The 15,395-nt window shown below is 32.5% G+C and overlaps 1 protein-coding gene across 2 annotated transcripts in view; it reads right to left on the bottom strand.

Moving 5' to 3' along the window:
- Positions 1-15,395, bottom strand: part of ZC2HC1A (zinc finger C2HC-type containing 1A) — a 49,531-nt gene that overhangs the window by 16,907 nt on the left and 17,229 nt on the right. For both annotated transcript variants that reach the window (XM_060610764.2, XM_060610763.2), the window contains exons 4-7: positions 12,747-12,888; positions 10,788-10,936; positions 3,606-3,705; positions 2,867-2,966 (exon numbers count right to left, since the gene is read on the bottom strand). In XM_060610764.2, coding sequence (XP_060466747.1) covers positions 2,867-2,966; positions 3,606-3,705; positions 10,788-10,936; positions 12,747-12,888 — 491 coding nt within the window. The remainder of the gene's footprint in view (positions 1-2,866; positions 2,967-3,605; positions 3,706-10,787; positions 10,937-12,746; positions 12,889-15,395) is intronic.

Genomic DNA, 15,395 nt, shown 5'->3' with positions numbered 1-15,395 from the left:
ACAATCCCAAGCTACGGAAATGATTGTTTCATTAACCTCAGAAGGTGCTCAATTTCTTGAACATCGTAGCTAACCAAATGTCTTAATTCTACCTTTACTCAATCCTGAATCATCTTTGTCAATGGAAATAATGATTGCCATACAAACTTCAAGTAATATCCTACCACTATCAGGACCATGGTTCTATGCTGTGCCAATAGGTTAACAAATAAGGGATTTAATTTATTATTTCATTTTTTGTTTCATTCATTCACCAAAAATTTATTATGTGTCTCTATGCCAGGCATTAAACTACATTTTACAGTTACATTTGTAAGCAAGACAGACAGATACATGAGCTTTAGCCAGAGAGCTTACGATCTAGCAAAGGAAAAGTATAAATCAACATAATCAATAAATAACAATACACTCAATAATTCAAAAAAAAAATGAACTCTGACACTAAACAGGTAGCAATGAATGGTTCTACTTAATATAGTAATATAGTAACGTTCCAGTTAATATGGTAACATACTAGCCACAAGCAAACACCAAAGCTCTCTGGCAGTAGTTGGAAACATTCTTCTAACATGTAAGGACTATATATAAAATGGACAATTGACATTTACACAGTTATGTTTGACAGTTTAATACCATGTGAGACAACCAGAAATTTTAAATCTTCATGGCATTGTAAGCAGTGCATAATTTATAAAATTACTGTGCTCAAAGTCTTTGCTAATTGTTAGTAAAAACAAATTTTCTCCTCAGGATTATATAAATGTTGATCAGAGTTTCTTAGATCAGTTGAGTGACACAGAGGAGATATGCACAAAGTTATATGGCTATTCAGTGGTAAAGTAGGATCTAGAAGCCTAACTTTCTAATCCAAAGTCAGTGCCCCTTTTCATTACACCTGCCAGTTTAACATGCCCTATTAAGAATACAGGGTAGGGTGTCAGGACAACTTAATATTGCCAACAGATAAAATTACTAGTAGGAGAGGAAAGGCACTAAAAAAATATGAGCTTTTAATTCATGAACAACTGTAAATGAAACTATAACACAACATGGAAGGCAGTTCTGTGATATGGTAAAAAAAGCTTTGTAAAAGTTAAAATGCATATATTACTGTCTACACTTTAATTAAAAATTATCTGAGTCAACTCAATAGAGAAACTAAAAAAAATATCATAAAATCGTTTTTTACAACCAAACTTCCTACTTTTTAACCACCTGTTCTACTGATAACCTGTCTCTTTCTTAAGGATAGCCTGTGTCTTCTTTATGGAAGCACAATAAAAAGAAAAAAAACATGTAACTAATCAGATCTTGTTAGCTGACTTTTTCTTTTTCTATAATGATACTTACATTAACTTAATTTAGACTTTGTACTTTCTATGTAGTCCAAATTAGGGAGTTGGAGGGAGATAGTTACTCTTACTTTATAGATAACTCTCTATATATTTCCTACATTAAAAACAAAAATGAACCCATATCTGAAAATATGTGTGTTATATTTTCTAAATCAACTTTATTAGTATCTGTATAGACATAAGCTCTCATTCTTATTTTTTTTGAAATTTTTTAATGTTTATTTATTTTTGAGAGAGAGAGAGGGAAACAGAATGTGAGCGAGGCAGGCAGGGGTAGAGAGAAAGACACAGAATCTGAAGCAGGGTCCAGGCTCTGAGCTGTCAGCACAGAGCTCAACGTGGGGATCGAACTCACGAACCGTGAGATCATGACCTGAGCCAAAGTCGGAGAATTCACGAACTGAGCCACCCAGCTGCCCCATAAGCTCTCATTCTAATGATCACGTGGTAACCCTTAATTTTCTGATATATCAAAATGAGAGAAAAAGAGTTTCTACTGAGATAGGAGGATGTTTAAAATCTGTGGTGTTACAAACAAAATTTTCCCACATTAACATAAAATAATTGTGGAAAGCTTAATTATACTACTTTCTTAAAACCCATGTATATAAGACTGTAGAAAGATAAAAAGTATTTAACAAGTCTACTAAATAGAAAATAATCATCCACTGTTAATATTTCAGCATATTTTGTCTACATGCATTTTTATAGCTTCTATCACAGTATACATGGAGTTTATATCCTACATTCCTCTCCTATAATAATAGAATCATCTCCTTAAAATTTATATACAGTTTATGGTGGTATAATATCCCTGTGTAGATTTTCATAATTTTCTATTCAAACAAAAGCTAGAAACTTAGGTGGTTTGATTTTATTTTTTTTACGTTGTAATAAAACCATATGAAAAGAAACTAATGTTTACAGCCAAAGAGACTCCAATTGGTATCCTGCTTCCAACTCTTAATAGCTGTGTGGCTTCAAGCAAATTACTTTGCTTCTCCGATCCCCTCATCCTATGATGGTGGGGTGGTTTTAATAAAAATATGTGAAAAATGTCTAGCACAGTGCCTGATACATAATTTTTAATAAAAAATGGTTATTACAAAAATCTTCTGTATTTCAAATGATTTCCTTAGACTAGATTCCCAGAAGTAAAATTATTCAACTGAATATATGAATGTGTTTTGGGCTCTTGATACATGCTACTAGATTTTTTTGCAAAATGGTAATCCTAATTTAGACACTGAACAGTAGTGTATGTGCCCCTGAACAGCAATATATTAAAAGACAAATGAAATTTAGAAAGAAAATCAAGGTTAATAAAAAGGCCAATTATCTAAACATAAAACTTTGGCATCACTTACATACATACATACATACATACACACACACGTACACATATACATACACATATGTATACATGTATACATATATACATGTGTGGATATATATATATCCACATACACACACACACATATCACTAATCAATTAAATTCAAACTGACTTACCCTACATGAGGAGCTGCTATCCCTTTATGGGAGGGAGATAAGGTCTGAAGTTTGCTTCCCAAAGAGCTGCTAACTGAGGACGCTTTACCTGAAGGCACACCTTGTAATAAAAAAGGTATTAGTTTTAACAACAGAGTGAAAGAGAAAAATCACATAAAACAGAGAATCTGACAAGGAAAATGATGCTTTAGTCACAATGAATCTTTGTGGCAATAAATCAAAACAAGTTATCAACTAAGAAAATGTTTTTTTTTTTAAATGAAATTTCCAGAGAACAACATATAACATCCTTCGTTTAAAATTTCCATATTCCTTTATTACAATTTATGTATAAATAAAGGTACACTTCAGTTAATCAATATCTTCTTCAAACCATTAAATGTGTCTATTAGGACAACTGTCAAGTTTAGAGCAGTACATATAGAAATGAGTGGAAAATACTGTGGTTAAAAAATCAAGAAAAGAACTTGGTTGATCAAACAGGTTGACTCTGACAGGTTATGTTATCAGTAAAAATATCAAGGACAGACATTTAAGGTGGGGAAAAAAAGTACTATAAAATATCCTAAGTAGAAGTTATTGAAAATTACTTTATTTTTACCCACAAAGAATTACTTATCCTCCACCTCTTCCAAATTATAAATCTATTTTAATAACCCAAAACAGAACACTCTCTTAACTTCCATCTCTACCCCCCCCCCCAAAAAAAAAAGTCAAATTATTTTATGGAGCTCATTACCTACAACAGTTTTGCTAGTGCCACTTGGTTGTGGTAATCGTGAAGATCCTGATGGTGCAGTTCCAGGAGAATTTGACTTTTTAAGTGCAGGCGGCTTATACTAAAATAATGAAAAAATATTTTATCAACATCACTTTTTGATTATGGATTGTAAACTAGCATTTCAAAAGCTCCCATACCCTGAAATGAGCAATTTTTTATTAGGTACTGAATTACTCAAATCGAGAGAGTACAGATTAAAATACATCATCTCAGAGAGAGGTTTCCCAAAATACATTTGCTCTCAAAACTAGCATACTAAAAGTTTGGCTCAGATATTGCACTGCTAAAATAAACTAAGAACAGCTTTACTCAGTTCACAGGGGAAAAAAAGGTCAAACGGAAAAAATTTCTTCAATGTTAAGATTTTAAATGCCAAACAAATATTAATAGAAAAAGAAACACCCAATGATGCTCACTTAGTAGTGCAGATTTAAAAGTCAAAATTTTTACATATTCCTGAGCATGGTTTTATATTTCACATACATAATCCAGCCATATTGTCTACTGATAATAATTCATAAGATTACAAATAAGTTTGGATAAGTTTTAACAATAGCTGCCTTATGGATTTCCTGAATGCAAAGAGAAAGAGCTAATTTTGGCTTCACTATCCTCACCAGATGTTAGATGAATAGAATACAGGTTGAGAAAAGATAGAGTATTTATTTTTTCTCCACTCTCTAGAGAGATATCATTAATTTTAGGCCGTGGAGCCTGCTTTGGGTTCTGTGTGTCCCTCTCTCTCTCTGCCCCTTCCCTGCTCGCTCTCTCTCTCTCTCTCTCTCTCTCTCAGAAAATGAATAAAACATTAAAAAAAATTTAAAAATAAAATAAAATTAAAATAAAAATAAAGTATCTTATTGATCACCTGCTCCAATATAATGAAATGAACTTTCCCACAGTAACACTCCAACATAATCACAGAACAGGAATTAAGACTCATGCCATTCAGTTCTAGCCCTTCAACTATAAAGTGCTTACTATACTTGAGATTTAGCCCAACACATATTTAGACTGCTTAGGACTTCATGTGAAAACTGGTTTTAAACCTAATTTTCAAAAATCAAATCATATTTTATAACCAATAATCAGTATAAAAGTTAAGAAGCACTACTACTAAAAATTGCTAGCTAAACATAAATTTTAAAGTCAAACATTACACCCATCAAAATTTAGTATGTGACCTTTTAATGAAAATAAATCTTGATAAAAGGGTCTCTCTCCCCCCTCCCCACACACACACATTCCATGCACATCTGGCACTACTATGCAAGAGATTAAACTTTTTTAAGCACTTGACACCTAGAAAACCTTCAATAACTTTCAAATGAACAAATGACTAGGATCCTTTGGAGATAAGCCATATAAAGATACGGTTTCTCTCAAAACCCAAGAGGTGTTTCCAGTATTTAAAAGGGCATCTGATTAGCATTGGTCTCTCCCACTAAAATACCAATGAAGGCATTAGGAAAGATTTTAAAGCTAACAACAATATGGAAAACAAGCCCTAACAAAGACCTGTTAACATATGAGGCATGTCTACTAAAAATAGGCTCAGTAAAACTGGATTAAGAAACAGGACTGGTGAGCCACTCATATTCTGTGAGCTACCAAAAAAAATAACAAAACAATTAGCATAGACAAAGGGAACTGGTACAGCATATTACATACAGAGAAGTCAAATCTTTAGGCTGGGCACGGGTGGGAAGAGCTCTGGTACTATTACATACTGCGGAGTAAATATTTTTATGCACATATTAGAAATCAACTTAATGGTGTACAACTAGAAAATAAATTTATTTCAAAAGGTGCTCTGTTTTTCCCCTCTCTATATTAGGCCTCCTATTTTACCCAATTTTTTTGTCAAGGTTTCCTGAGATATCCAGAACATAGACTAATCTCATCTATCTCCTATAATATTTCCTTTTACTTTTGACCAGAACTAGTCAGGTTTGTTTCTTTACTGAATCCTCATACCACTCTGAATGCACGTTTAAACCATATTCGCCTGCCTCTCAGTAACTTGCTGTTCCCCTGACCTAGATAATCTGACTCCTTCCTTACTGAGCTGTATTCCCTTTATTCTACGGCTAGCTGAAATTCTACTGGTATAATAAAGGTTTTCGGGATGACTCTGGCTATCAACCATTTTATACAAATCCATTTCAGTCATCAGAAAAACAAAACAAAAAAACCCCAAAATCACATTATTTTTATAGTTATATTTAATACATATTTTTCTCATTCATTAAATATGCATTTGTTAGTTTATTATTTCATGTGTTTTTATATGATCACAAATCTAATAAATTTCCTTAGTGAAATATTTATGTTTACAAAGACTTTTTCTTGAAATTGGAAAGAGCTTAAAGAACATAGAGGGCATTCATTTTTAATAACATAGTAGAAGGCACTATTTGGATTGACCTTTCAACTAAAAAGTAAAAATGCTCAGGAAAGTATAAAAAAAACACTTTATAAGCACAGAATGACAGAAAGAAAAAAATAAAGTGGTAGGCCAACACCATTTGAGATTATAACAAGTCTGGCCATCACATGGATTTGCTGTATAAATCTGCATTACTAGGTGGTCAGGCAAACTAAAGCCAATAATTTAAAAGTGCCTTCACAGTGGCAGTACTCTTAGATACCTGGAAGAAACAAATAAAAAGTCTCTTCACATGAATAATTCTCATGAATAATTTAAGGGCAATAAGCACCAAATGATCAATAATAATTATGTACATAATGATATAAGAAATCATAAATGAAAAAAAGCAAGAACATATCCATAAAAATCAAATGATATCACAATTATATACATAATAGAAAACAATTATGTTTACTACACTTAAATAAAAGACAACTCTGAAATACAGAGAGGGAATTGGAAATAATCAAAATAACATAGGAAATTAGAAAAATAATCAAATACAAATCAAACAATCAAATTAAAAATATAATAACAGATTACAAACTCAATGGTGGGGGCGTAAAACATATGTTTAACTCTCCTATAGATAATAGTTTTTTAAAAAGTATCTTAAAAAAATAAGATGCTAAGAAACTGGAAACCATCCAAAAGTAATTCTAGAAAACTGGTAACTGTGTATTCTAGGTTTAACTGCAGGAAAGGGAAAGGAACAGGGAAGGGAAAGGGGGCGGCAATGAAAGAAAAGGGAAAAGGAAGGAGAAAAGCATGACCCATATTTATTTGGCAAAAACAGTCAACAAAAATGGACCTAAATGGGCACAGGTGTATTAGATTTAGAAGTTTAAAAGACCTTCAAAACATTTACTTACAAATACGTTCAAAAAGTAAAGGAATACATACACAAGAATTAAAGGAAAATATGGTAATAGTGAATGAACGCACAGAGAATCTCAACAAAGAAATGAAGGCAAAATCAGGCATTTTTTCAGATATCCAAAACCAGAAAATTGCCTTCTAGTATATCTGCACTCTTGGAAGGCTCAAGAAGCTTCTTCAGGTTGAAAGAAAATGACATTATATGGTGACTAAGGTTACAAGAAGAAATCTGAAAATGATAATATATGAGTAAGTAGTATGTAAGTTAAATACAAAATGTATATGAGGCGGCAGAAGAAAAAAAAGTATATGCATGTATGCATAAATATTCATGTGTGTATACGTATATAAATGACTATATATTTACTTTATTCTCCTAATTTCTTTAAAAGACAGATGACTTTTAAAGGTGTAAGTAGAACACTGTAATACAGCACATATCAGGAATATTGATGGGTTTATAAGGCTATAGAGTTACATACATATAACAATAAATTAAGACTGGTAAGAGATATATGGAAATATCCACAGATATGGATAAGTTAAAGATGCATTTTGTTATTCCCAGAGTAACCATTTTAAAAAAATATGATGATTTATAGCTTAAAAACCAATAGGGAAAATAAAATGTCTTTCACTAAGACAAAAGAGGTAAGGAAGAAGTACCAGAAAAATTTAATAAAGGGGGGGGGGGGGGCACCTGGGTGGCTCCGTGGGTTAAAACATCTGACTCGGTTTTGGCTCAGGTAATGATCTCACACTTTGTGGGTCTGAGCCTTGCACCAGGCTTTGAACTGAGGGCATGGAACCTGCTTGGGATTCTCTCTCCCCCTGCTCTCTTTCTATCCCTCCCCTGCTGGCACTCTCTGTCTCTCTCTTGCCAAATAAATAAATAAACTTTAAAAAATATTTTTAAAAAGACAAAAATAGAAAACAGACAGCAACATGGACTACTTCACCACAAACATCAATAATTATATTGAGTGTAAATGCCTAAATACTTCAACCGACAGTTTGAAGCTGCCAGATTCGAAATACTTGAACCAAAAACTGGCAAATTAGTAATACTGAAAAAGTCACAATCACAGTTGAAGACTGTAGAAACATGTAGAAACATTCACCAAAAAGACCATATGCTAGGCAATAAAATAAATCTCAATAAGACGAAAATCTTACCAAGTATGTTCTCAGACCATAAAAGAATTAAGTAAACAACAACAACAACAACAACAACAACAACAAACTAGCAATAAACATCTAGAGGAACACCAAAATCTGGAAGTAAATGACTCCCATTTGGATAAACTATGAGTAAAAGAAGAAATTACACCTATAGGCATTATTGCATTGAATGCTCTTGATAACTGTTATGAGGTAGGTACATATTATCCCCATTTTATAGATGCAAATGTGAGGGAAACCAATCTACCCAAATCAGGGTAGATTTTACAGCATGTAGGGAACTAAGTCGGTTGAGATGGATGGAAGGTTTGGATTATGGAGGGTGGGAAAGATCAGGCACAGTGCCTGATCAGGCACCTAGGTGGCTCAGTCAGTTAAGCATCTCATGGTTTGTGAGTTAGAGCCCCACATCAGGTTCTGTGCTGACAGCTCAGAGCCTGGAGTCTGCTTCGGATTCTGAGTCTCCCTCTCTCTCTCTCTCTCTGCTCCCTCCCCTCCCCTGCTCACGCTCTGCCTCTCTCTCAAAAATAAACATTATAAATACATAAATAAACAAGTAAAATGTCATGAATTTGCTAGAATTTGCTAAAATTCCTAATGAAGAAGAATGATGGAAAATTAAACGAGAAAGATTGTTTTTACCTATTAGAAATAGATCTTCATTGTATTTTTATCATTATTTTGATCAGAGCTGGGTCAAAAAGTGGGCTGTAATTGGGCCAGATTATAGTTACTAAATATGATAGGGATTCATTTTAAGCATCTTTAGGAAAAGTATTCTATTTAGTTTACTAATGTAGACCAGGTACTTGGTAAAGTGTCTAATTCAGAGAGGGTACTCAATAAAAATTTCTTGAATAAATAAAGATGAAAAAATATGGACTTACACTGAAATGACTATATAGGACTGGGCATAGAATCAGAATTGATACACTTTAAGTGAGAACTATCAGCTACCTGGATTTTACACTTATAATCATTGCCTCCAAGTTGTTGGAACACACACATTCTATTCTATTTCCTTTACTGATTATTATGACAAAAGAAAAAAATCATATTAATGGTCTTAACTGTCTTAAGTCAAAGATAAATGTTGTTTGACATCTGTTTTGGAAATTCTTCAAAATGAGTTTTCTTCACTGTTCTTTCCCCACAATGATGATAATAATAATGAAATGTTCTATTCTCAATAATATTAATAGAACTTCAATATGGATTTTTCTCAAGAAGGTTTCCCATTGTAATGGCATCCTTTAATCCCATATTTTATTCCTAAGTAACAAACAAAATGAATTTCATGATTATTTACTGCCTATTAGATTTACAGTACTAGCAGGGAGAAGATAAATGTGAAAATAAAAGATCTGTTTTCTAGGCTGTGAATTGGAACCGCATAGGAAGAACTGTGAGGGTAGCAGATGGAAGGAGAAATTTGAAAGGGAAAAGAAGGGCAAGAAAATAGACTGATATTTTACATACATATTAGAGGAGAGCTACCTATGTTCACACATAAACTAGGAAGACAAATGTGATAGTCTGAAAAGAAAACAAATAATCTTTAGAAATTATAGTACATTTTGAGAGAATCTTGTATTTATTTTCCCTCAAGTAGGCTCTATGCCCAGAGCAGAGCCCAACATGAAGCTTGAACTCATGACCCTAAGACCAAGACTCAAGCCATGATCAAGAGTCGAATGCCCAAACAACTGAGCCACCCAGGTGCCCCGAGAGAAATCTTAGAGGAAGATTTAAATAAATGTAGGAGTAGTTTATATATTTAAATAGAAGCAGCATTTGGAGAGGGTATAAAAAGGATTACTGATATTTTTGTGATTATTAATAGCTGATGTGCTTTCTACTTTCTTGCCAGTGATACTGAGAAAAGTAAGTGAAATGATTCAAAATTAACTAATAGACTTTTCAGTTCCAAACCAAATGCTCATGTTTTTAGGCATAAAGATATAGTAAAAAATAAACTGTATATGAAAGCTTTGTGAAAAATGAAGTTTGCTTAAAAGTATGCCATTATCAAAGTTTTTGTGCCATAATATGCTTAATGAAAAACAACAGTGCTGTACAAATTTCATATAACAAAATCCTTTCATGGTTTATGGCTCTAGAGGTGCTTTCACATACACCATTTCATTTGCTTCTCACAAAAATCAGGTAGATTACTTCACAGACGAAGAAAAAAAGGCTCTTATGTACTTGCCTGAAAGTTCAAAAATAGCAGTTGGTCTTGACCCCAGGATTTCACTCTCTCATGTGTATGGTCACATATAACATGGAAACATTCAGTACTTACATAATTTTCAAATGTGTATTTTTACTGCCATTTTCTCACTCTTCTAACCCCACTAGGTTCCTCTGAATCTCCTTCACCTACCTTTTAACTAGTTTTCTTACTTTTTCCTAATACCTTTATCAACCTGTGTATTTTCAAATCTCTATAAGCTCAAGTCCACTTAAAATTAATAATTTTAATTACTTGTTATCAATTAAACACTCAAATTTCTTACTAAGTCCCTGAACAGTAATAAAAAATTTTAGCAGGTGAGAAAATTATAGTCAAATGTTCTGTAAAGCATATGCAAAAAACTGTAAAACTGAGTCATTTTCTTATTTGTAGAAATAATTGAACATTTCACCTGTGTCCGAGAAGTCGCCTTTCCTTTGGTATCAGTAGAAAATTTGCCTTTGTTACTAATACGTGCTGCCTGTTCTTTACAGAAATTAATATGTCTATCAGCTGCATTTTCATTAAACCTCCTTTGGCAATATGGACACTGAATATAATCTAAAACAGAAAAAAGAAACAAAATAATAACATAATTCTTAAAGTGAAACATAAGAAATTATAAGTTTTTTGTGAACCGTAATTCAATATGTGTAACAAAAGCAATAATATTTGATACACAAAACTTGTTATTTCCTTATAACCACCCAACCTGACCACTAAACTTGGTAAAGACATTTAAGAAAAAAGTCTGCTAGCATATGGTAAATTCTGATTTTCTCTCAGCTTAGAATCTTATTTGAGGGGAACAAAACCCAAAACATAAATCCTTAGTACAAAAGAATGAATAAGTAGAGGAAAAATAGGATTTCTTCTTTGTCTTTATAATATATCATATGTTTCCACAATATATACATATTTTTATACTGGAGACTAAGTTATTAAGCAGTAATAACATATTACATTAAAAATAAATTTTAAAATTTGAGGTCATCTGTTAAAATTTTTCATTTTAATTAGAGTAAAACTGTTGGGCGCCTGGGTAGCTCAGTTGGTTGAGTGTCCAACTCTTGATTTTGGCTCAGGTCATCCCAAGGTCGTGGGATTGAGCTCCACATTGGGCTCCATGCTAAGCATGGAGCCTGCTTGAGATTCTCTCTCTCTCCCCACCTCTGCCCTTCTTCCCTGTTAGCACTCTCTCTCACTAAAAATAATAATTATAATAATAATAAATAATGATAATAATAGGATAAAACTGTCAAGAAATAGTTTGACTTTATACAGTTTTATTTTCTCTTCGAAGTTCCAACAGATAAAAATATACCTCATTACGATACGATCTGGCCCTTTATAGAAATAGTTTGTTAACCTCTTCACTACAATAAAACGTTAAACACGATCATATCTAGGTTTTCTACAGGACTCCTTTTAAAAAATATATATATATTATTGAAGTATAGCTGACACAATGTTACATTAGTTTCAGGTGTACAACACAGTGATTCCACAATTCTGTACATTACTCAATTCACACCACAGTAAGTGTAATTACCATCTGTCAGCATACAATGTAATTACAATATTATTGACTCTATTTCCCTATGCTGCACTTTTCATCTCCCCGACTTATTTTATAAGACTTTTCTTTACTGAGAAATAAATCTCAGTCACAATACAAACACAATTTAATGCAGGTAACTTGTTATATTAAAATAACTACCTCTTCAGACTACTCTAATAGTCAATGTCCAAGTGTCAATTGTGTTATTTTAAATGTTTCAATATCTCAGTATCTTATATGAGGTTGCCAGCATCTTACCTTGCTTTTGGTAACAACAGATAAGCAACTTTTATCTACCTAATGAAGAAAGTATAATAATACATGAAATTAAGGCATAATTTAGGTAAATGAATTTTTATGGTGGTTTCCCTACATGAACATGTACCTCTTAGAAACAACAGTATGTTTTTTTTCCTTCCCAGATAAGAAGATACCAAAGGCATCAGGCAACAAAACAATCTGAATCTTACCAAATGACTACATTTCAATTGATAGTGAGCATCTTCAAATATTTCCTGGTATATTAACATTTGAAAGTGACTATAATAATGTTTCAAATGATATTATAATGCTTTATGTTTAAATAACAGTATTGAAATAAAAAGATAATGAATTTCTATGTTCAACACTGATGTGTCTTTATAAGCCTAAATGTCTGAAAAAATCAGCATTATTTTATAGTTAAACTTTTAAAGATTATGCTTCAAGTTCCATAATTATAAATTAACTTTAATAACAATTTAAATTTATAAAAATTCGATCAGTATTTTCTCTCCATATGAACATTTCTGTCAACAGTATTCCACATACCAGGATCATAAGAAGGTGGAGGAGGAGGAGGAAGTTTTCCACCCTCTTTAAGTGCCTGATCAAGGCCTTTAGCTGCTCTTATGGTGGCAATGAATTCTTCATGTTTTCTTCTCCAATTAGATGGTTTCTTTGGTGGTTCAGGCTATACACAAATAAAGAAAAACCCATTTCAAAACATTTTTTTAATTAGTTGAGGGGCGCCTGGATGGGTTAGTTGGTTAAGCATTAATTTTGATTTTGACTCCGGTCATGATCTCAGGGTAGTGAGATGTAGCCCTGCATTGGGCTATGTGCTGAGCATGGGCCCACTTTGGCATTCTCTCTCCCTCTCTCCCTGTCCCTCCCCAACTCACATTCACACACACACTCTCTCTCTTAAAATAAATAAACATTAAAAAAATAATAAAAAATGAAAAATAACTGAAATAAAACTTGAGGAAATGCTATGTTATTTTAAATGTTCCCTTATTAGAAGTCCTTAAGTGACTTTCTCCCCAAATTTATAATTTTAAAAATAAACTTCATGTAATTCTATTATATGCGATTTTTAAAATGCAATTGTAATTGTTAAAAACACTGCTAAATTGACTTCTGTAGGTGTTATATCCATTTAAGCTCCACTAACAGGGTAAGTTCCCTATTTTCCTATGCTTTCTCCAACAGAGTATGTTATTAAACTTCTATTTTTTTTAACTCACTGGAGAGGTGAAAAATACTTCTCTCTTTGGTTTTAGCTGGCTTTTCTTTTATAAAAAGTGAGTTGAGCATCTTTTCGTATCATTAAGAATCATTTGCACTGCCTTTTTTGTGAACCATTTATGTGCCTAGTCAAATTACCTGTTGGGTCACTGGTCTTATTTTTAACAATTTCTAGTTAACTCTTTATAGGAGACTAGCTTCAGCCCTCCCCTATAATATGGCTATCTTATGAGCTTGTCTAAGGCTGTTCTGATATTAGTAATTATTTTTAAAATATAGTTTATTTGTTTCTTTTATGAGTTCCAGATTTGTAGTCATTGTTAGCAAGACCCAACCTCACACTAAGGTAAATGGAATTTTCCCATGTTTCCCTGCCCCGCCCCCCCGAATTTTCATGGTTTTACTTAAAATTTTTAAATCTTTCATTCATTTGGAATTTATAATGAGTTACGGTGTGATGTATGGATTCAACTTTATTTCTTGTTTTTAACATGGCTATGCAGCTGTCTCAGTATCCTTTATTGACTTTTCTCACCATTGAACTGGTAACACTTTTATCATTATTCTCTTTTGTATTTGGGTATTTCTGAACTTTCTCTTCTGTTCCACTGTTCTGATTATCCTTGTGTTAGTATCAGTGTTTTAAATGTTAAGACTTTATAATATAATACTAGTTTAATATCTGAGAGGATAACCCTACTTTAGGCTGCTTCTTTTTCAATCTTTTCTGGTTATTCTTGTTATGTACATTTTCCCATATGAACTTTAGAATCAGCTTGTCTAACTTTTTTAAACTATATTTTAACTGAAAAAATTAAACATTGCATTCATAAACAACTTAAGGAACTTAATACTTAATACCTTTATTTTTTTGAACCTGCCTATCCAAAAACATGAGATATTTCCATTTAAAGAAGTGTTTGTGTTTTTCAGTTTTTTTAAAGTATTCTTTGTGGAAATCTCATACCTTATAAGGCATAATGTATACCTTATACCTTATACCTATATAATTCCTAGATATTTTTTATTTTGTGTTATTTTTCTATAGAGAGTCTTTTCTTCTTTTTTATGTTTCAAGGGGTTTCTTGACATATGAGACTCAGTAATTTCTGTATATCTCAGAATTCTGTATAATGAGCATTATATCTCATTACTTCACTGGTTTCTCTTACTGTTTATAATCATTTAACAGTTGATTCTCTGGAGTTCTCCAGGCATATCATCTAATAATGCTACTTTTACTTTCTCTTTTCTAATCTCTATGCATCTAACATCTAACTGTGTCTGTTATAGCAATTACTATATTGATTAGAGTTTAATCTTGTTCCTATCTTTAAAGGCCACCTCTAAGTATCTTTCTATATGCATAATGCTGGCACCTGTGCTACAATAGGTTTAGTTGTGTCATATTATTGAAACACCCAACTATCTCTATTATGTCTTTATTTTTTAAGTCAAGAATATACATTGAATCAGCAAAGTCAAAAGATGGTTCTTTAAAAAGAGTAATAAGCAGGACTAGTAAGGAGAAAAAGAAAACACAAAATACCAAGGAATGGAAAATAGTACACAATAGAGTTCTTATAAACATGAGGAAAAATGAAGATATGTACTATAATGTACCTTATGCTAATAAATTCGACCACGTTATATGAACACTATCCTTGACAAACACCACAAAAGGGATACCAGAAGAAACAGGAAATCACAACAGTCTTACATTAAGTTTTTTTAATGAATCTATTATTTAAAAACCTCAAGACAACTTCTGGCCCAGATGCCTTTACTCTGTTGAATTCTTACAGACATTTAAGAAAGAAATAGCATTAGGTGCCTGGGTGGCTCAGCTGGTTGAGTGGCCGGCTCTTGATTTCAGCTCAGGTCATGATCTCACAGTTCATAACATTGAGCTGAGCTCTGTGCTGTCAGGTTCTCTCTCTCCCTCTCTCT

Source organism: Panthera onca, chromosome F2 (assembly GCF_046562875.1).
Source record: "Panthera onca isolate mPanOnc1 chromosome F2, mPanOnc1 haplotype 2, whole genome shotgun sequence".
Taxonomy (NCBI): Eukaryota; Metazoa; Chordata; class Mammalia; order Carnivora; family Felidae; genus Panthera; species Panthera onca.
The sequence above is the reverse complement of the archived record's forward strand: the minus strand, read 5'-3'. Positions and strand labels throughout refer to the sequence as shown.